This window comes from Ciconia boyciana, chromosome 1 (assembly GCF_034638445.1).
Source record: "Ciconia boyciana chromosome 1, ASM3463844v1, whole genome shotgun sequence".
In the NCBI taxonomy this organism is placed as follows: Eukaryota; Metazoa; Chordata; class Aves; order Ciconiiformes; family Ciconiidae; genus Ciconia; species Ciconia boyciana.
The window spans coordinates 77,189,426-77,208,660 of record NC_132934.1 but is presented as its reverse complement, the minus strand read 5'-3'; the positions used below and the strand labels follow the sequence as shown (position 1 = coordinate 77,208,660).

At 43.2% G+C, this 19,235-nt stretch overlaps 1 protein-coding gene across 4 annotated transcripts in view; it reads left to right on the top strand.

Annotated features, from left to right (window-relative positions):
- The window catches only part of ARFGAP3 (ARF GTPase activating protein 3), a 41,619-nt gene extending 36,002 nt beyond the window's left edge, over positions 1 to 5,617 (top strand). For 3 of the 4 annotated variants that reach the window (XM_072875746.1, XM_072875764.1, XM_072875756.1), the window contains exons 14-16: positions 37 to 127; positions 3,688 to 3,809; positions 4,506 to 5,616. In XM_072875746.1, the coding sequence (XP_072731847.1) occupies positions 37 to 127; positions 3,688 to 3,809; positions 4,506 to 4,523 (231 nt within the window). In that variant the 3' untranslated portion in view covers positions 4,524 to 5,616. Of the gene's footprint in view, positions 1 to 36; positions 128 to 3,687; positions 3,810 to 4,505 lie in introns of all 4 variants that reach the window. The other variant, XM_072875738.1, reaches the window with a different exon arrangement.
- Positions 5,618 to 19,235: the final 13,618 nt, after the last annotated feature.

Sequence of the window (19,235 nt, the reverse complement as noted above, 5' to 3'; positions counted from 1 at the left end):
CTGTTACAATACATTTTCTTCTCAATTCTTTCCTAGTATGAAGCAAGGGCTCGACTAGAAAGACTTTCTGGAAGCTCCTCTATAAGTTCAGCTGACTTGTTTGAAGATCAGAAAAAACAACCAGCAGGTACATATTGAACAGAGTGAGAAACTGTAGTATGCAGCAGGAAATGCTCTGGTACTCTGCTTCTAGTTCCAGTATAAGCTAGCTGTTTCTGTATTCTGCAAGAAGTGTGCAAAGTGCAGTATGCATTAGTATTGCTAGTAGGTCAAACAAACATAACAGGTGTAGTCATTATTTAAAACAAAAAAAAAACCTTCAAGTTCTGTATTTTTGGTTAAGTAAGTTCACTATTTTATACTGGGTTTTGTATGTGACTTGTTGCAAATAATAGACTGACTATATGGTAAATAATATTTATCAAAGAAAACCTGTAATATTTGATTATAAAAACAAATGAGACAACACCTAAAGTGACTATCAGGTAGATTTTTTTATAAGTAACTATAAGTGACTTATATTTATATATGTGAAAATAGCTGTCATAATAATATTGAATCTAAGAGGAATCATTAATAAAATGTTAGTTGGCTTGAAATTCCCACATAATCTGTTCCATGGCATATCCATTCATTGGGATATCTGCTTCTAACATTGGTCTTGCCAAAGTATTAAGGAAATTTTGCAATTGGTTTGTCTGTTTAAAAGGTATGTTGGAACACCTTACACTGGAGAGTATAGTTTATCAAATTAGAAAGGAAGAAGTATTAGATTAGATTAGATTGACTGAAAAGTAGCCCCTTAGGCTATTGAAAATTTGTCACGTTTTCTTTCCAACACCCTTTGTGGATAGTGCAATAACGTGAAATAGAAAAGGTAAGAAATACTGGAATATTTTATTGACCTGATCAGTTGGGTTTCATTCTCTAACTTGTAAATAAATGGAAAAAAGAATTATTGAAGAACTTGGAATCTGTGAGTAATTATGTAAATAGACTGGAAAAGCAAACAGTGTGCAGCATCTGATTTTACTTTGGAAAAATTGGAAGAAAAAAAAGTTTTCAGTAATATATGGGATAGTGATAACAAATATTTTGTTATCTAGCTATTGTTGAATAGTACTTTCTTCATCCTTTTTCTTTTAATTTTCTTTCATATAAATTATGTTACATGGAATTAATTTTTCCTTTGTGTATTTTGTTGGGCTTTTACACAGTAATGAATAAGAGAATGAACTAGAAAAAGGTAAATATAACTTAAAGATAGTGCAAATTGTGTGAGAGAGGGATATATATATCTGTGTGTGTATATATATATATGTATATGAATGTGCCTTTCTATGTACACATACATATATACGTGATAAAATTTTCACCATATTCTGAATATGGGTACTTACAGGCAATTACGTAATGTTTACTATGTGTATGTGAATTGTGCACACACAATTATTCAGCATTGGCCACTTGGAAAGGTTCTTGAGGCTTGTGGGGGAATGCAGAGATTCCTAACAATGGAATGAAAAATACCTGCTTGCAACTTGAGGTTAGTTGATCTCTAACTGATGTGTAACCCAACAGTAAATTTAAAGTTATATTAGAAAGACTAAACTTCTGCTAAATTTTGTGGTTTGTTAAGTGCTCTAAAATAATAGTGAGGAAAAAATACACCAGGAATTATTAGTTTGTATATTATAAATTCACACTACATTCAATCTACAGAATCTTCCCTTCCTGCATGTTTTTCTGTTACACCCCCCACCCCAAAGACTGTCTTTTGACAATGGCCCTTCTTGGAGAAATTTTACTGCACTGATAGCTTGTCTGGTGTTGAATTATTGCCAAGGCCATCATTAGTTCCATAAAATAAAGGTAATCAGGAGACGGGAGGCTGGCAACAAAAACACTGCTGTAATTCTAGGGTCCTTGCCAGAATAAAATGTCCTTTGAATCTAAAGTTGTTTTTATGAGCACTGCTGAGATTTTAGGGTAGAACAGTTTTGGGATGATTGCTTTCGTACAGAATGCTGTAGGAGCTGTTTACCAAAAAGAGAGGGCTGCAAGAAAACGCTTTTACTTTGCGTTATTTCAGACCTATTGCTTCTGAAAGATGGCATGTCAGATGGCTGACTCATAGATGCTGCTTTTGAAGGAAATCACAGGAAAAGGAGTTGCTTTCCTGTCTCATTTACAAGAAGTTTTTCAGACAACCATACATAACCAGAAAACCATGAGAAAAGTCATGTGTCTGAGAAACTTTTCTCAGGTTATTTATATCTGAAAGTTTTATTTCCATGACTCTACTAACAAAAATGCTGAAGCATTTGATACGTGGAACAGATCGTAAGGAAGTAAAAATTACAGTTCAGAAATAGGGCTGTCTCAGTGACAGTGATTTTTTGCAAATAATCTATAAACAAGTGTGCCCATGCATTGTAGAAACAGCTACTGGCTGGCTTTAAAGAATGGGGTGGGAAGCTCTCTGATTGTGACTATGCATCTGCCACTGAACCAGACACTTAGCTTAGGCAAATCAAATTATCCACAGTAACGTCTGTCTTGGCCTGCTAACGAGACAGGGGCCTTTACTTTCCCATGAAAAGAGGAGCTGCAGGTTCTCTCCCTCTACCTCCTCCACCCCTGTTCAAACAGAGAAAAAGGAGAAGAAAGGGCTGCGACTGTGCAGCAATGTTCTGTATGGAGCGGCTGTCAAAAGGAGTTACAGTTGTGCAGGTTGTGGAGTCTGCAGCTGGACAAGCTTGTCCGAGGTTCAGTAGCTGCTCACAAGTTACCAGTTGTGTCCCGACTATCAGTTGGCTACGTGTCTAAATTAAGGCTACAGATTGCAGTCTCCGTTTTGAAAACGGTCTGGTTTGGGATGCTTCCTCTCAGGAGCCTCATCAATTCCTGAGATCATAGTTCTGTGATGCTGGTTTACTGCCATTTGTGCCTTTTACAGTATCAGGTATTTAATAGTAAGGCATAGCAGTAATTTTTTTCTCAAATGAGTGGGTGATTGTAATTGTTAGCATGTTAACACTTATCATGCAGTTAGTTTTGAACCATCTTTGCCTTCTGTTATCTTTAGACCTATACTTTTCGTAATAGCAGTAGAGCTAACACTTACTGGCCAAACTATATTGGCTTTAAGGAAGGCTGGATTGCCAGCTTTGTTTTGGAGTTTTAAAACTTACTTACTTACCTTTACTATAATTTCTATAGAATTTTCCAGGTGTAGTAATGCAAAATATGTGTGTGTGTAATGCAAAATTTGTGTGCGTTCAAGCATACCTATGCGTGCACACAAATAGGTTTCATCACTTCAGCCACCACTGAAGTGCATTCATCTTTAAATTGCAAGGTAGTAACAGCTGTTTAGGATACAAGACAAATAACATTGCAGCAGATTGAAAGTGCAGAATAAATAATATATTATCCAAACATTAATTGCTCAGCTGGGAATACAAAGTGTAGAAGATGACGCTCTGGGTGGAATTATGAACAACTGAAAAAAATTAAAAGGAAGATGCATTTAAGAAATTTGAGATCTATGCCTAGTGTTTTTTTACAGTGTCAATCAGACATTGGTATTTAGTGCTCCTAGTAGTATATTGTGCTTCAGGGGGAAAAAAGGCTGCTTTTAATGTAACATTCTGTTTTCTTCTTGTGTGTGTGTTCTCCTTTTAGGAAGCTACAATATTACAAATGTCTTGCCTTCAGCTCCTGATATAGCTCAGTTTAAACAAGGAGTGAAATCAGTGGCTGGAAAACTTTCTGTACTTGCTAATGGGGTCATGACATCTATACAGGTCAGTAAAAATATTACAATAATTAACCATCAGTTGAAGTCTTTTTGTAGGGATTTAGTATCATGGATCCTGCTGTTGAATCATCTTTGGGGAGAAAAGAATGAATTTGGTTTTGAGCTTTGTAGACCTCTCATGGTAGACAGTAGATTTTTATCTTTTCAAAAATAAATCTGTAGTTGATAGCTCACCTTCCTTAGAATATCTTTTTTGCCTTTTCCCTTATATAGTTTGTTTCTTTTCTAACAATTGAAACAAAAATTCCATCATGGAAGTTATTTGCTCTGACTTTATTTTTAGACTAATAATAGTTCATAACTCAGAATAGTTTAGTGGGAAGGGACCTACAGCGATCATCTAGCCCAACTCTTGTATTGGCTCTTTAATTGACTTGACAGTCATACCTTTGATCCATGTTTGTCCACAAAATTAAGACATCCTGGTCTCAGTAGTGTAAAGTATGCTTTGTGCTCCAGTTAGTTTGCATTTCCTATATGAGGTCAGTGGGAGCTCTCTGGTGTTTGAACATCAGGCTAATTATCCTGGAGTTTAACCATAAACTCCAGTTCTTGGAAGCGCTGGTCGATTTTTTTTAAGTCTTTAAGAATTAAACTACTATTTATTTTACAGATGTAAGTAAAACTAATTTCTTTCAATGGAAAACATACTCATGTCTGTCTGGTTTTTTTACTTTTCTAGGATCGATATGGTTCATAACATCTTTTGTATCGACATAATTAAGTACACTAAAGAAGAATTTCTCTTCAGCTATACAAGTAATCACACTGCTGATTCGAATGAAGGTTGCCTTAAGACTGTTGATGTTTTCACTTGTTCCAGCATATTTGTTTCCTTGTGCAGCTTTCTGGCTCAGCCTCTTCTTACTGCTATTTCATCTTTACAGAGCAGAAATCTTGTAGCAACTTGTTACATTGCATATGCTTCCCCCCCACCCCCTTTACAGTCTTGTATTTCTTAGCGACCTTAATGTTAGATGTTGGAAGCTTTATTTTATTACTGGTTTTGGCTGTGAGGCAGGAAAGAGAAAGAAGGATGAACGCATGCATTGGAAATGAGCCTTCCTAATAGAAACCTCAGTGCAGTTGCATCCTTACTCGACAGACATAACTTGTCTTCTGACTGTCTTACAAGCTGTGGAGAAGAAAATGTAAATTAAGCATATGCTGAGGTGGTATTTAGTGGACTGTAGGAAAATATAGAATTAAGTTAAACCTGTGCTTATCAGGAAGCAGAAGCTCTTGCAGTCGTAAATTGATGTGCATTAAAATGATGGGGAATTAGTGTTTTAAAACAATATTCCTGCTAGAAAATTGTATGCTTAGGTGTGAGGTATGGAGAAGACAAGACGCGTGGTATATTGAATAGTGGATTTCATCTTGTCATGGGAACAATCTATTTATTCCTAGTTTTGAAAGTTACAAAAAATTGCAATATAGAATCCTTAAGTGCTTTTTAAAAATCTGTATTGTGTACAAATTGAAAAAAAAAATATATAAAGGGCCTAATAGAGTAGTTAGTTAAATACTTGTTAAAAATGTTTAGAACAATCTTAGTTTTTTGATAAATTATGAAATATTGAATGAGGAAATAGTGGGGCTGTGTTTTAGACAGTCTAGAATTTATTGCTGATATCCTGTATAAAAATGATTATGACCTTAAAGAAGAAAACCTCACAACCAAGAATGAGCTCAAGCTAATTCTGTTCTGTAACTTTGTTTCTTAATTCAAATTTGTAAACTGCTGATATCTAATAAAAACAGTTGATATAAACTCATTTTTTAATTAAATTTCTGTGTGCAGACACCAGTCTCCAGCCTTCTAAATACTGCCATCTGTATTCTATCTATACAATGGTCTGGTAAAATTAGCCTTTAATTTCAATTAGTGAAATGAGCTTTCTTATTAAATTGCTATAGTGATTTAGAAGTCAAAACACTAAGGCTGGGGTAGAAAATAAGCTACTGTATTGAAATACTGTGTTGAAATACAGTTAACAGTATAGCTGTATTTGTTTTTTAATTTCTAGCTGCCTCTTCTATCTAACTCTCAGTTCTGGTAACTTTCTCTTGTGGCTGTTGCATTCAGATTTATTAATCCAAAAATGATCTTTCTTTTTTGAGAGAAGTACAAGATAAGCATTTGTTCTGCTTAACTGTAGAGCTTTACAATAAGAGTCGCTTTGTTTTCTCCTTTCCCACCCTATAGAGATGATTTTGCTAATATAACAAGAAAACATACTGGTCAGGGCTTGCTTTGGTTTAATTACAGGTAACAATTCTCAGTTTTCAAACTATTCTTTCAGTTAAGTCTACACACAGTAGTAAATTTATTACAAGTAATAAGTGATCTGATTTTCAGAGTTGCGATATACCGACAGCATCCAGTGACTTGCAGAAGACCTGCTCCTCTGATAACTAGGCTGTGTGTTTAGACATTTGTGTATGGATGCAGTTGCTTAAATTAAGAGAGTGAAGTATAACAAAATATAGGGCTGTCCCCTCCTGTGGTTTCTCATATATAAAAATGTATGTGAGATCACCTACGCTGAAATAATTGTGTGCATTTTTATGCATCATTGCAACACAGAGAACCACTCACAGATGGAAAAATATGAAAAATCAGTATTTTCAGTACAAAATAAGAAATTCTAGGAGGAAACAACTATGGGCTTATCTTAAATGCCATAAAACATGTGCAACTCTCTAACAGATGTAGAAACGTTTTCCTCTTTGCTGCAATCTGAAGACTACACCACAAAGTTCTCTTACCGGTGAACGACGATTCAATATTTTCAGGAATATTGCGGAGTTCAACATAAATTGGATTTGTTGTTGCAGATTCTCTATGGCAACCTGTGTACTGCTAATACGTTCTCTGGACATAATGGCTGGGTGAATAGCTCTTGACCCCCAGTACACCTGTTTGTGTCTAATAAACCCATGAGCTGTCACTGCATTTCATCAAATGCAGGCGGGGAGGGGTTGCTGCGTACACTGGAAGAGCCAGCTTTAACTCCTCTAGCCTCCTGGGACTTCAGGATGCCGTGGCACCTCTGATCCTGCAGGATTTGATTGGACTGGATCAAAGGGAGAAAAAGTCTAAACCTAGAATGAGGTTTGCATTCCTGCTTTCTTCTGTGTCTTTTTCCTTTCTCTCATCTTTTGCCTTCAAACACGTTTGCCAGCCTCAGATAAGAGGGGCAAATGACTGATGCTGCTGCAAGCATCACGGGTTTTAGAATGTGTGATAAAACCATGTATCGGATCTGTTCTTCTGACAAGTTTCCAAGTGAAACTTGGCATTGGTCACTATTTGTGTTTTGTTGCGGTTCTTCTTCCCTTAATCCTCTCTTACAGTTATACATCTTGCTTTTTCGAAGCTGGAACTGAATGATGGCACCAGCAGCTATGAACCATTCAAGTTAAACTTTCCTCTACTTGAAGTCCAGTAAGGACACTGCATGTAAGGGGAGGGGAAAGAGGATTATTTAATACTTTATATTTCAGAGAGGTTTTTGTAGGTTAAATTGAAAGGGTTAGAAAAATCTTTAAAGTTAGTTGTTAAAACACCAGAACCAGCATTAATTCGATGCAGAGACCTGTACTCTCCTTCCCTGAGTAAACTGTGAAGGGCAGAGGGGGGAATCTTGTTACCATCTGTTTCTCTTGCTTTTTGCAAAAGGGGAAATGCTCAATGCTGTCATTCTGCTCTGCTTCACATCAGTTTGTTCTGCTGCTGGGAGAAGCAATTCCAGAGCCGTTTTGATGCTGATTTAAGCTTTTTGTTTTAGAAGGATTTTGTAGTGCAAGAGTGGGCTGAGTGGCTCCATAGCATAGGAGTCTGTAAACGTTGCTTTAGCTACCTTTATTTTAACACTGCTCTTGTCCTGCTCTTGAATCAAAGAAGTCTAGCTGTCGTTCTAAAGCAAGGGTAAAGCTGAAGACCACATAAAATGGTGTGTGCTTGATCTGGTTTTGAGGGGCTTCGACACAAATTAGCTTTTTTGCATATCTGTGCGTATGAGCCTGGATTCTCTTTGATCAGTAATGGTCAAACCAGTGTCCTACAGACCTGGAGGTCGCTGAGGTGGCACAAAGCAGAAAAATTGCAGTCATCCTTTGTCCTGCTGCTCACAACTTCAAAGACAAACAGCAGCACTGCCTTTGTCTTCTTGCAAGGTCAGCTGTAACTGTCGGTGTGTTACTTCTAATTTTAGTGCTTTCAGTTTAAATTTGATCTTAGTGTCTGTTTTTTAAAACCTTCAAAGGGATTCTAGCCATGTGGTCTCCCACACAAAGCAGTATGATCTCGTAGTTCTTTTTTCAACTTTGATTTCTGTGAGACTTTTTTTTCCCTTTATGTGGTAAGCACTGTTGCTTTCTTCCCAAGAGGATGTGAAAACAGAAGTATAACCCTGTTGAAGCAGTCCAGAGAGCCTTGTGGTGCTTGGTGGGTAAGTAGAGGGTTGTGTCTGTCCTGTTTGCAAACTATGCAAGAACAGTTTGGCCTCTGGTTTGCAAGCCTGTAAGGGTGCACCTTCTTCAACAACCTCCCTGTTTTTAGAGAGAAAAGGAAAGGAGCAATAGAGGACTTGGAACTTCTCCTTCAGCTTGGCTTGCAGCTCCGTACTGAAGCTCTGCAACGCTTATTTCTTAATTTGTAGCTTTGGATTTTGTGTGGTTAGTCTGACCTTGCTGTTCTCTTCGGTTGTCTCTAAGAGCAGGTTTTGATCTTAAAGGTAACTATTTCTGTATCCTAACTAACGAGAGTTCAAATCAGTTGCCTACTTACGGACATCTGTTGCCATTAGAGAAGTCTTAGCATACCTTGCCTGATTGCTGGCTGCGACACCAGAAGGTGTGGGTCTCCTGTAGTGCTGTGTCATCAGTCACGAACACAAGGGCATCTAAAGCATCTACAAGTGGGCACCTGGATTGGGCCCTGTGTAGCTGCTTTACATTGAGCAATATGGATATCTACTCCCCGCCATTTGTACCGATGCTCCATGTGCTTACAGCAAGGACTCCTACATTTTCTCTTAACAGCGAGATCGGTATGGAAGAGCTGTGGCTTTCCTTGGTGATGGGTGGAGAAAACAATTATGTTGTTGACAGGCTGGTTTGAGAAGGCATACAGCAGAAGTGTCCATGAGACAAGGTGCAGAAGATTTGGGTACACAGGAGGCAGGTTTGGTGATGGGGACACGGAGCTGTTCCCATCCCAACGCTGGAGGATCTTACAGCGTGAGAACAGAGGATCTGCAGTCTGATGCTTTATTGGTTTATCAATAAATATTTATAAAGTCAATTTATATTTATGAAGTCAGATGCTTTATTGGTTTATCAGCTCATGAGCCAATCAATATAAAACCATTTATATTTATAAATTGATGTGGTTTTCTCTTGGTTTCTGTTACTGTAATGATTAAGGGCACAAACCCCTTAGGGAGATGAACATGGTGCAGTGCTTTGTGGATGCGGGGTGGGCTAGCGGAACAGCTTGATCAGAAGTGTTATGTATATATATATTCCAGAATGAAATTACACTGATGAATGCATTGCCATTCCATTACTTGCCTCCATCCAGCACTTCAGAGGTTTGGCGTATAGAGAGGGAAGGTGCTGACACAGTAACGTTGCGAAGAGAAGCTCCTTTGTCAGGGTCTGTAAAGACACGTTTTGTGTGACAAAATGTGTGCCCATAGCAGGGAAAGACCTAGGACCTATTACTGAAAATTATAAAAGAGGAAGGAAGCAGAGGCTGCCAATGTTTCCTATCGTGATTTAACTGCAGTTGGCAACCAAGCACCACGCAGCCGCTTGCTCACCCTCCCCCCGTGGTGGGATGGGGGAGAGAATCTGAAGAGCAAAAGTAAGAAAACTCATGGGCTGAGATAAGAACAGTTTAATAATTGAAATCAAATAAATAATAATAATAATTTAAAAAATGTAATGAAAAGGAAACCAACAGGAGAGAGCGAGGAACAAAACCCAGGAAAAACAAGTGCTGCAACGGCTCACCAGCAGCCAAACGACGCCCAGCCTATTCCGGAGCAGCGATCGCTGCCCCCCGGCCAACTCCCCCCAGTTTCTATACTGAGCATGACATCGTATGGTATGGAACAGCCCTTAGGCCAGCTTGGGTCAGCTGTCCTGGCTGTGCCCCCTCCCAGCTTCTTGTGCACCTGCCAGAGCAGAGTTGGAAGTCCTTGACCAGTGTAAGCATTACTTAGCAACAACTAAAACATCAGTGTGCTATCAACATTATTCTCAGAGTAACTCCAAAACACAGCACTATACCAGCTACTAGGAAGAAAATTAACTCTATCCCAGCCGAAACCAGGACATTTCCTCAGAGAAAGATTTCATTTGTTACCCAAACACGCTCATCCCCCACACTCCGTGCAATCTCTGACTGGGCAGGGGCTCCATCGAAAGGCAGCCTGTGAAGCTCACAGTGCTTGGGCATGAGATAACACTTTTAACTCTGCCTAGGAATCCCCTTTAAAAGCTGATGTAGAGCTGGATTTCTGAAGTATAGCAGGCAGCCATTGAAGAGGCACCCGCTTTCTTTTTCAGTTTTCTCATTATATTGATATGAATTTCTGCATGCCTTTCTGGTAATACATAATGTGCTCATAATGCCTCCTATTTTTCTGACAGTTCTTTCCTTTTTATATCAAAATTACTTGACACAGTAATAATTGATGATTAACGCAATTACAAATGTGAGCAATGCTGGGAGATCCAGAAGCATTAATAGGATGCTTCGGAGACGCACAGTTCACAAGTAGCTTGACTGATGGGAAGCGAACGGGCTGTATTGTATTTGTAGCGGGCTGGACTGCATGTATTTTCCGATCCACATTTGCAGCTCCTTGTTTTCAACATCTGAAGATGACTATTATATCCTATAATAGTAAATACCACCCTTTTCGTCTCGGAATCAAGAACATCAGAAAATAAAGGAAATACAAAGCTATAGGTGAATTTTCTAGCTAGCATCTTAATTAACACCAAACATCCACCAAAGAGGAGTGCATTTTTAATACCTGATTGCAACAGGGAATAACTGACGTGGAACTGAGAGCCTTACTAAGATAAGGCAGATGCTGCTGCTTGTGTAATAGTAATCTAATGACGGATTTAGCAGTGGTTTTTTTGGTACGTGCCCCTTCCCTGCTCTTGGGCTATGCTCTGCCACCCTCTTTCCCTGCCCTCCTGTGCAAGGTTAGAACAACCTAGGTAAGAAAAACCAAACTGAGAGGCAGCACAGCTTCAGGGATGGATTTGGTTTGGGTACTTTGAAGATCATTTAGGTGAACCAGTTTTCTGGAACCATGTAGCTGCAGTGGAGGGTGGTGAACTGCAGGGGCAACTGCTGGGGTGGGCTTTCCCAGCCAGGTAAAATGAAGTCATGGCTATGCTCAGTGAGTTTTCCCAAGATTTTGGGAGTCGACCCTTCACGAAGAGAATGAAGGTGATCACAGCAACCTGGCTTCAGACCCAAGGTAATGCTCATCAAGGCTGGGTTTTTCTGAGGGGAAAGAGCTCTTCCTCTCTTCCCCAGCTTGGCTGAATTGAGAAGGAAACAATTTGCTTTGGTCTGATTCTGATTAACACAAAATTGTCTTAGTTTTTAAAATAAGCTGGTGTTTGTTTCCATAATTTTTTGCTGTCTGAAACCCTTTGCTAAATTCAGTGAGGAGGAAATGAGACCACTGACACCCCCCAGTTATTTCAGTTTCTTTACAAACTCAGGACGGCTTTGCTCTGAGCTCTATTTTAAAGGTGCTCCACAGACCTACCTGGCAGCTGTTATGGACACGGAGACAAAATGCTGCCATCACATCTGAGGGAAGTTTCCTGATGTCCCAGCCTGCTGGGTCTGCTCTTTTATTAGGGATGACTAAATTGTGGGTACTCAAGCAGCAACATCCAGTTATCCAGTGGATCTAAGGAAACCTGCACATTGCTGTCCCGCTTCTATAAATGCAACTGAAGATAGGATTTCACTGCACTGAGAGAAGTCTCTCCTGAGACATGACAAGAGCTCCAGTTCATCTCTGAAGACCCGTGCTGAAGGTAAGCACCACCACCATTATCTGGTTTGTGAAGGCCAGATGAAGGACTTGTGTAGGCCATCGCAGTGTTCCCGAACCCCTGCTTGCAACTGTCCTTGAACTGTGAAGGAAACCTGTGATTATAGATTTGACGGGGCAGAATTAAGGCACATAACAATGATAAAATGAACCCAAACATCCTGCTCTTGGGGGAAAAAAATGTGTCTATGAGTTTATACTGAAAATACCTCTTTTCTGCAAAAATAGGTCATATCTGAAGGGAAAATGTAGGGGACAAAAAGAAGGTTTGGGTACTTCTGGGTAGAATGATGTTGAAATGATTTTTCTTTTTATTGCATGAAGTCCTTAAATCCTTCAGACCCATCTTGGCAGTTCCTGGGTGGAAGCAGAGATGTGTCTTACGTGCTGCTCAGGGTGGGAGGGGTGCTCGTTCGGGGGTAAAGGGCCACCATGCACAAGATGGGTCTGCTTTGCGTGGCCTCCAGGGTTTGGGGGTGGTGGGGTGGTGTTTGGTTTTGTTCTTAGAGCTAAGAAGTTTATTAAAAGGTTTTCAGGAAACTTGCAGCTTAGATAATCTTGCCTGTGTTGTAGCTTAGAGGTGCAAAGCGCTGTGGTCATTTTAAGCGCTAAGTCAATTGCCAAAATAATTTTTTAAATCATAGCATTATTACCTACATGTATCCAACCTCATTAAAAAATTAAAGTTTTCTATTGCAGTTATTCAGCGGTTATTTTCTGAAATTCACTGTGTGGTATGAAGACGTTAAAACCTTACAAAGCTGTTTGCCCTGAGACTGGGGAAATGGGTCAAATCTTCTTTCATCTTACTGAAGTAGGATTTGAAGTTAAAAATTTGTTAAAAGCATTAATTATGCTAATTCATGAAAACTACAAAATGAAACCAGTCTGCTCAAATAACTAGGCTATTTCTTTTGCTTTATGATTCATGAGACATTATCAATGAAATCAGGGAAAACTGACTTTAAATACATAAAAGCAAACGTTGTTTGATTTTTTTTTTTTCCCCCCACAAGGTGCACCTTATTTGTGTCTTTCATCCTACCGACATTTCTACCAAATGAATGCCAAGCAGTTCAGCTGGCCAAGATGGGGCAATATTTGATTAAAAGGCGTGCGTGATAACTTGTCCGTACTCTGGCACCCCACTTTTGCTTGGTGAACGTCTTGTGCAATGTTTTTCCTGCCCGAGGGACTTCTCTGTCACCGCATGGTACTGCCAGCATCTGCCTCGCATTCCTTCCCTGGGAAGGGAGCGAGTTCGGCAAAGCCTCTCTTGTTTTATTTGGATTTTTGACAGCTGCTTGTTTTCTAAATGCAAGTGCCGGGAAGTGATGGCCACAGTGGGAGGGGGCTGCGCTGCTGAGGGTGGCTGGGGTCCTTCTAGGCTGCCAGGGCTGGAGGGACGATAACCGCTCCTAGAAGGACGTGCCTTGTCCTCCCTGTGCCTGGCTGGGGTGATGCCGGGGGTGTCGGTCACGGGAGCTCCCCAGAGGAGCCTTTAGCTTGGTGCCAGGCGATGGGAGGACCTTGGAGGTAAGGACGAAAGACTTTGTGCTCTGGCAGTCATTTGCAGCCTTTCTGGCAGCTCTCGCCCAGCCACCCCAGGGTTGTGTCCTCCCGCCTCCCTGCCCTGGGCTTTCTGTCACAGCAAGAAGACAGACAGTGACTGGAAACCCAGGACAGGGTGTCAAGGCAGGGAAGGACCGACGGCTCACTGGTCCTGGCCTGGGAAACACAGAAGATAGGGGCTCGACAGCCTCTGGGTTTGAACCGGTTTCTGCCAGAAGTTGCTGGAGGGGTGGCTGAGCAGAAACCTGGGAGGTGTGTAGGTGGGCAGAAACGAGTGGTGGGCATCAACCCACCAAACTGGACCCTCATCTCCAGAAGCAGAAGGTCCAGAAACAGCATCACGGGCAAAAACCAGCTTCCACAAACTTCCTTGCTCATCCTCTTCACTTCACAACCTCTTTATCCTTCCTAAGGGGACAGTATTAACTATGTCCTGTGTCCCTCAGAAATTTTACCTTCTCTGTCGTGTTTGCTCACATTGCCTTCTCCTCCTCTCCCCCCACGTCTTTTTTCTGTCTAGAGCTATCTGTGCTCATCTCTCAGCAATCATTTTTTCCAGTTAGGTGACGCTAGCTTTTGTAGCCTCTGACCTTGGGTTCTCAGCACTTCAACACTCGTCCTTTTCTGCTTTGTTTCTTTCCCCTCAAGTGATTTGCCTTGCAGCTATTTTTAATATTACACAGCCAACCCTTTAAGGCACTGTATGTATTTACAGTGGTTTGATTTCTCCCATTCTTTAATGACATTAATACCACTTACTAATACCAGTTTCAGTTCTGTGCTCAATTTCTCTTCATTTTCTGAGACCTAATAGATGAATGCAAAATTTCTTCATGAAAATTGTTGTCTACAAGTTTTCAGAAACACCAGGGCTGTTTCCACGGTGGCAGCAGGAGGCCTCCAGCACATATTAGTCGTAGTGACTTCCCTCCCTGTTCCCGGAGTTACGGAGATGTGCTCCTGTCACCCACGTGGCCGGTATGGGGTGAGATCCCGGCTGAGGCTGGTGCCTTGTCTGGTGGTGTGGATGCAGGTGAAACCTGATGCAGAACACCAGCTCCCCCTCACCTATGCCCTTTGCTGGTTATTTTGATGTTACAGTGCTAGTCCTGCTAGCAGCACCAACTAATGCAAATTTATTCTCCCGGATGGCCAGTCCCAGCTTCCCCACCTGCTGGGGATGGATGGAGAGCTGAGGCTCTTGGACACCGTGGCTGTAGGCAGCATTCATACTGATGTGCGCCGCGGACCGGGCATCGCTGTTGGGATTTGGTTTGAGATTGGCGCCTCAGGTCGGTGCCTGAGCTCCCTTTGCAGCTGGCAGAGACCCAGGCGCTGGGCCCACGGGAGCAGCCGGCTGGTGAGACACGGGGCGTTTGCATTTGGTTGGTGTTCCCTGTGCCTCCTCCGGCCGGAGAGGGAGCTGGGACACTGCTACCCCAAGCCCTGCTCTCCAAACTCCTTAGTTTCTTCCCACACGGCCATTAACTTGTGCTGCTTTGAACAGTAAATGTTTCCACGAGGAATTAATAATACAAGCATATGGGGTGCCTGACACTGACCTGTTTTTAGACATGCTGAGACTGAGTGTGGTCTGGGCACAGCCAGGACATCCTGCAGCTCCCCAAACTGCTGCTTGCCGCACCCCATCTCCCAAAATCAGCCTATTCCTGCTGCTCCTGGCTTCCTCCTGCCTGTGTTTCTTCTGCCTCGCTGGTAATTGCTTTTATGGTACGTACACTGGCTCTCGCTTCTGTCTGAGGCTGTCTGAGCTTTGTTTTATGGCCGCTGCAACATGCAGGAACAGAGCCATGGCATTAAGCGTGAAAGCTTTCTTGGCTGAGTGGGGCAGGGAAGAAGCTGCTCGGCCTCAGGGTTTCATTCCCTCGGCTTTGATGGAAAACAATCATAGAATCATGGAATCGTTTAGGTTGGAAAAGACCTTTAAGATCATCAAGTCCAACCGCGAACCTAGCACTAGTCCACCTTCAGGTGGTTCAACTAGTCCAACCTTCAGGAACCTGGCCAAGTCCACCACTAAATGGTGGTTTCTGGAAGCTATTACAAACCCAGTCTGCAGGCTTCAAATGCGAATGAAATGTGAAACGAGACGCTGATCGACGTGATGGGCCAGGGGGGTGGGAGAGCACACACCTGAGGCTTGAGAAAATAGGAATTGGGCAGAAATGTTAAGTAAGGCATTACTTAAGCGTATAACTGATATATAACTGCATAACTGAGATATAACTGCTGTTCTTCAAATGTGGCTAACAGAGGAGAGCTGACGCAGCAAACCAATAGCAAGTATTTACAGTAGCTTTTTGCCTCATCTCAAACATCACCCTCTCTGGCTTTTTTTCTCTTTTTTCTAAGTTTTCTAAACATCCATGGAAATACAGTTTAATACTTTCTTCTTCCCCTTTCTCTCAGCGAAAGCTGCGGTGCTCCGCCTTTTGCAGGATCCGGCAGCGGGCTGGATCTGTGAGCATCTCCCCGGGCTGCAGCAGGTCTCTGCAGCCTGGAGGTGGATTTGAGCAGCAGTGAAGGCAGCGAGTGTGCAGGAGTGCGGAGCTGCTTGTCTTTGCCAGGCAGAGCAAGCAGGCCTGGGGTGCAGCCTGGTTTTCTTCAGTCTTGGCTCCTGCACCTCTCTAGGTTAATCCACTTTTTATTCTCCCCAAAGGAAAAGGTTGGGATGATGAAGTCCAGACACCTCAGGGAGTAAAAAAACGGCATCTGCTCTGACTCATCCCCTGGACACACTGGTCTATCTTCATCGATGAGAGAGGAAAAGCTACCTCACTGATTTCAGAGAGTCGATGAGATGCCGTGAGTGCACGGGAGAAGAGCTGCAGCCCCCATCACCCCGCCGGCGGCAGATGAGCGGCACAGAGTGAGGGCCCAGGCTATAGGAAAGCCCCTCTCCAGTGAGAGGGCACGTACAGGTGGTTTAACTCCAGCTGCAGCCTTTTCTATGGCAGACGTAATACCAGAAATACTGAGGGAAGGGAGGAGGACTTTTCTGAAACCTTACAGAGTTTCAAGCAAAACGGTGCATCATTTTTTGGGAAGAATCAAAACCATAACGTAAACGCTAATAAATATGAGTGAGTACAGGCTCTTGTGGAGACCGGTGGGTCCATCGTGCAGAGCAGTGTATACAGAGCTATGTGAATAATTCCCTTCTTTAATTAGTTTTGAAAAAACTGGAGAAGAAAAGTTTTGTTCTGACTCAGAGCAATTAAAAAATAGCAGGTGAAAAACGCCAAGTAAATAAAATGTTTTGGATCAAACTAAATACCTTGTTCAACCTGAGAGGTGATGCTTTCTTTCGAGTCTGAGACCTTTCAATCGAAGGACATCTTAAATGCACTTACATGAAAACCAAAAAGACTGATCAAAAATGCCAGGAAGAAATTCTCTTTTCTCTAACTCTTTGCTTTTATTTCCCCTTTTGTTTTTTTGGCATGAACAGTCTGGAATCCACAAAATGTTTTGTTGGCATCAAATCTGTACTTTGTGTTGGAAAAAGCTTCTTCTGGGTTTGGTGGGGGATATTTTGTTTGTTTGTTTGTTTTTCCTTGGCCTTTCCCTCACTATGTGCACAGAGTGAGTTACAGCCCATTTCCCAAATTGCTTCCAGTCTTCCTCCTCCACTGGTACAGAGGAGGAGAGATCCCCTTGCTGGGGATGCGTGGGGTGAAGGGGAGGCCGTAACCCTGGTGCATAGGGGGGGGAAAGCCCAGTATCCCCACGTAGGAACAGGGAGCCGTAGCTAAAAGAAATCTGGACTGGGCTCCCTCGCTCGATTCCTGCCCGCTTGGGTCAGGATGGAAACCCACACCCTGCTCCAAAAAATCTTTCACTTAGTTAAAAAGGAGCCTCAGAGATGGATGGGGGAGAAAAGGAATAATTGGGATGCCTCAGCCATGCACTCAGCCCCTGAAACGGGGGTCGGTGGCAGGGGGGTGCTGCGGGCAAAGCAGCAGAGCCAGGAGGAGGAGGAAGGACACGGTGCGAAGGTGTGAGTAGCAGGGGTGCCCGGCAGGCAGCCCCACAGGCACGCTGGTGAGAGCGGGTCTGGTTTTCCTTGGCTGGAGCATCTGGGCTGACCGGAGATCCCCCTGCCCAGGGATGCTTCCCGTGGCACTGAGCCACCAATGTAGCAATTCCCTCAGAAGGAGATAAATAAAAATCTCGTCTCTCCATCTAGACCCAGGGCTGGCGCAAGGCCGGGTGCCTGAGCAGGTCCACAGCCTTGGCGGTGGCCTTGGCAGGAGCCACGATAACAGCATTGGGTCCCTGTGCCAAGGTGCAGCCGGTCTGCGTGCACACACCTGTCCCCCCCGGCTCATTAAAGCCAGCCTTTATTTGCATCGGTCAACAGCATTTGCAGTTTCTGTTTGTTTTTAGCTCAGGCCAAACAGCGTCCACAGTCTGCCCAGGTGAGCTGGTAGTGCCGGGGATGCAAAGAGCTCGCCGCACCAGGACCTGGAAGGGCTGCTCCAGCGCCAGCTCCAGCAGCCGCAGCACCGGCAGCCTTTCCGTGCATCGCCCGCAGCTGGCCCCTGAGGCTTTTTGTCTGTATTATATTTTAATTGCCAGAAAATTCAGCAGGGTATTTGGAGAGTGGAGAGTACTAAAAAGCTGGCTCATTGAGTATGTTAGCTGTCAATAAAGATAATGTCACTTCCTAAATGTTTTCTTCAAGGCCCTACTTTTGACAACAAAACTAATGCTTAAGAAATTCAGACTAGGGGAATAGGGGGAAGCTACACAACAAAAACACGAAGTACAGTATCTTGATGGAGATTCCTGTTTGCACGCGAGTATTCGCATTATGCAAAATCTAAATTTTCATTAAAAATGAATTTAAAAAAAAAATCTCACACTCATAGTTAAGGAAATAACTTAAAGTGAATGTAACTAAGGGTTACTTCTGCCTGAGCCTCTACAAAACCTGCAGCAGCAAGGTTAATGTCCCGGTTCCCCACAGCTCTTCCTGCGGTTCGGGCGGTGTGTTGCTGCTCCTTCTGCAATGGCCACAACCAGGAGAGCCGCATGTGCAGAGCCCGGCCACCCCAAGGGGTCCCAGGGGACAAAGAGAGATGAGAGGGGGCAACTGGCCGCTGACACAGCAGGTGCCTGGCTGGTTTTTTCCTTTTTTCCCTTTTTTTTCCCATCAGCAATATGGCCGGATTTTAAGCTTCCTCGTCTTCCTGGCGTGAGGGTCTCCAGGTAAGAGAAGGAGCAGCTCTGGCCCTCCGGCCCCGACCGCTTGTTGCAGGGACATGGCCACCGTGGCTCGTCCCGACAGCAAAAGGGTGTCCTGTAGTGGAGGTCCTTCAGTGGCACCCGCTGTGATTTTTGGCAGAATCCACCCGCGATGTACAGAGCTGTGTCCGTGTGCCATGAGGTGGGTGACACCTCCGCCAAGGGTGGGATGGGCGTTTTTGAGCACATCCAGGCAAAAGGCGGTGGCATGGCCAAAGCAGCACGGGATGAGAAAGCTGTGCGGGAGCTCGGGTGCCCTCAGGGGAAGGGTCCCTGGAGCCAGGTGGGGTCGGAGCAGCTGCGTGCCCCCACCCACGGCCACGACGGCACCTACCCCTGGGGCTGGGCGGTCTGTGGGGAGCAAATGCTGTGGCTTGGGCTGCTGGGATGGGCAGGAGGCTCCAAAAATTGGTGGTCAGTGACAGGCAGGGTCTGCCGAGGCAGGTTTGGCGTGTGCTTGATTT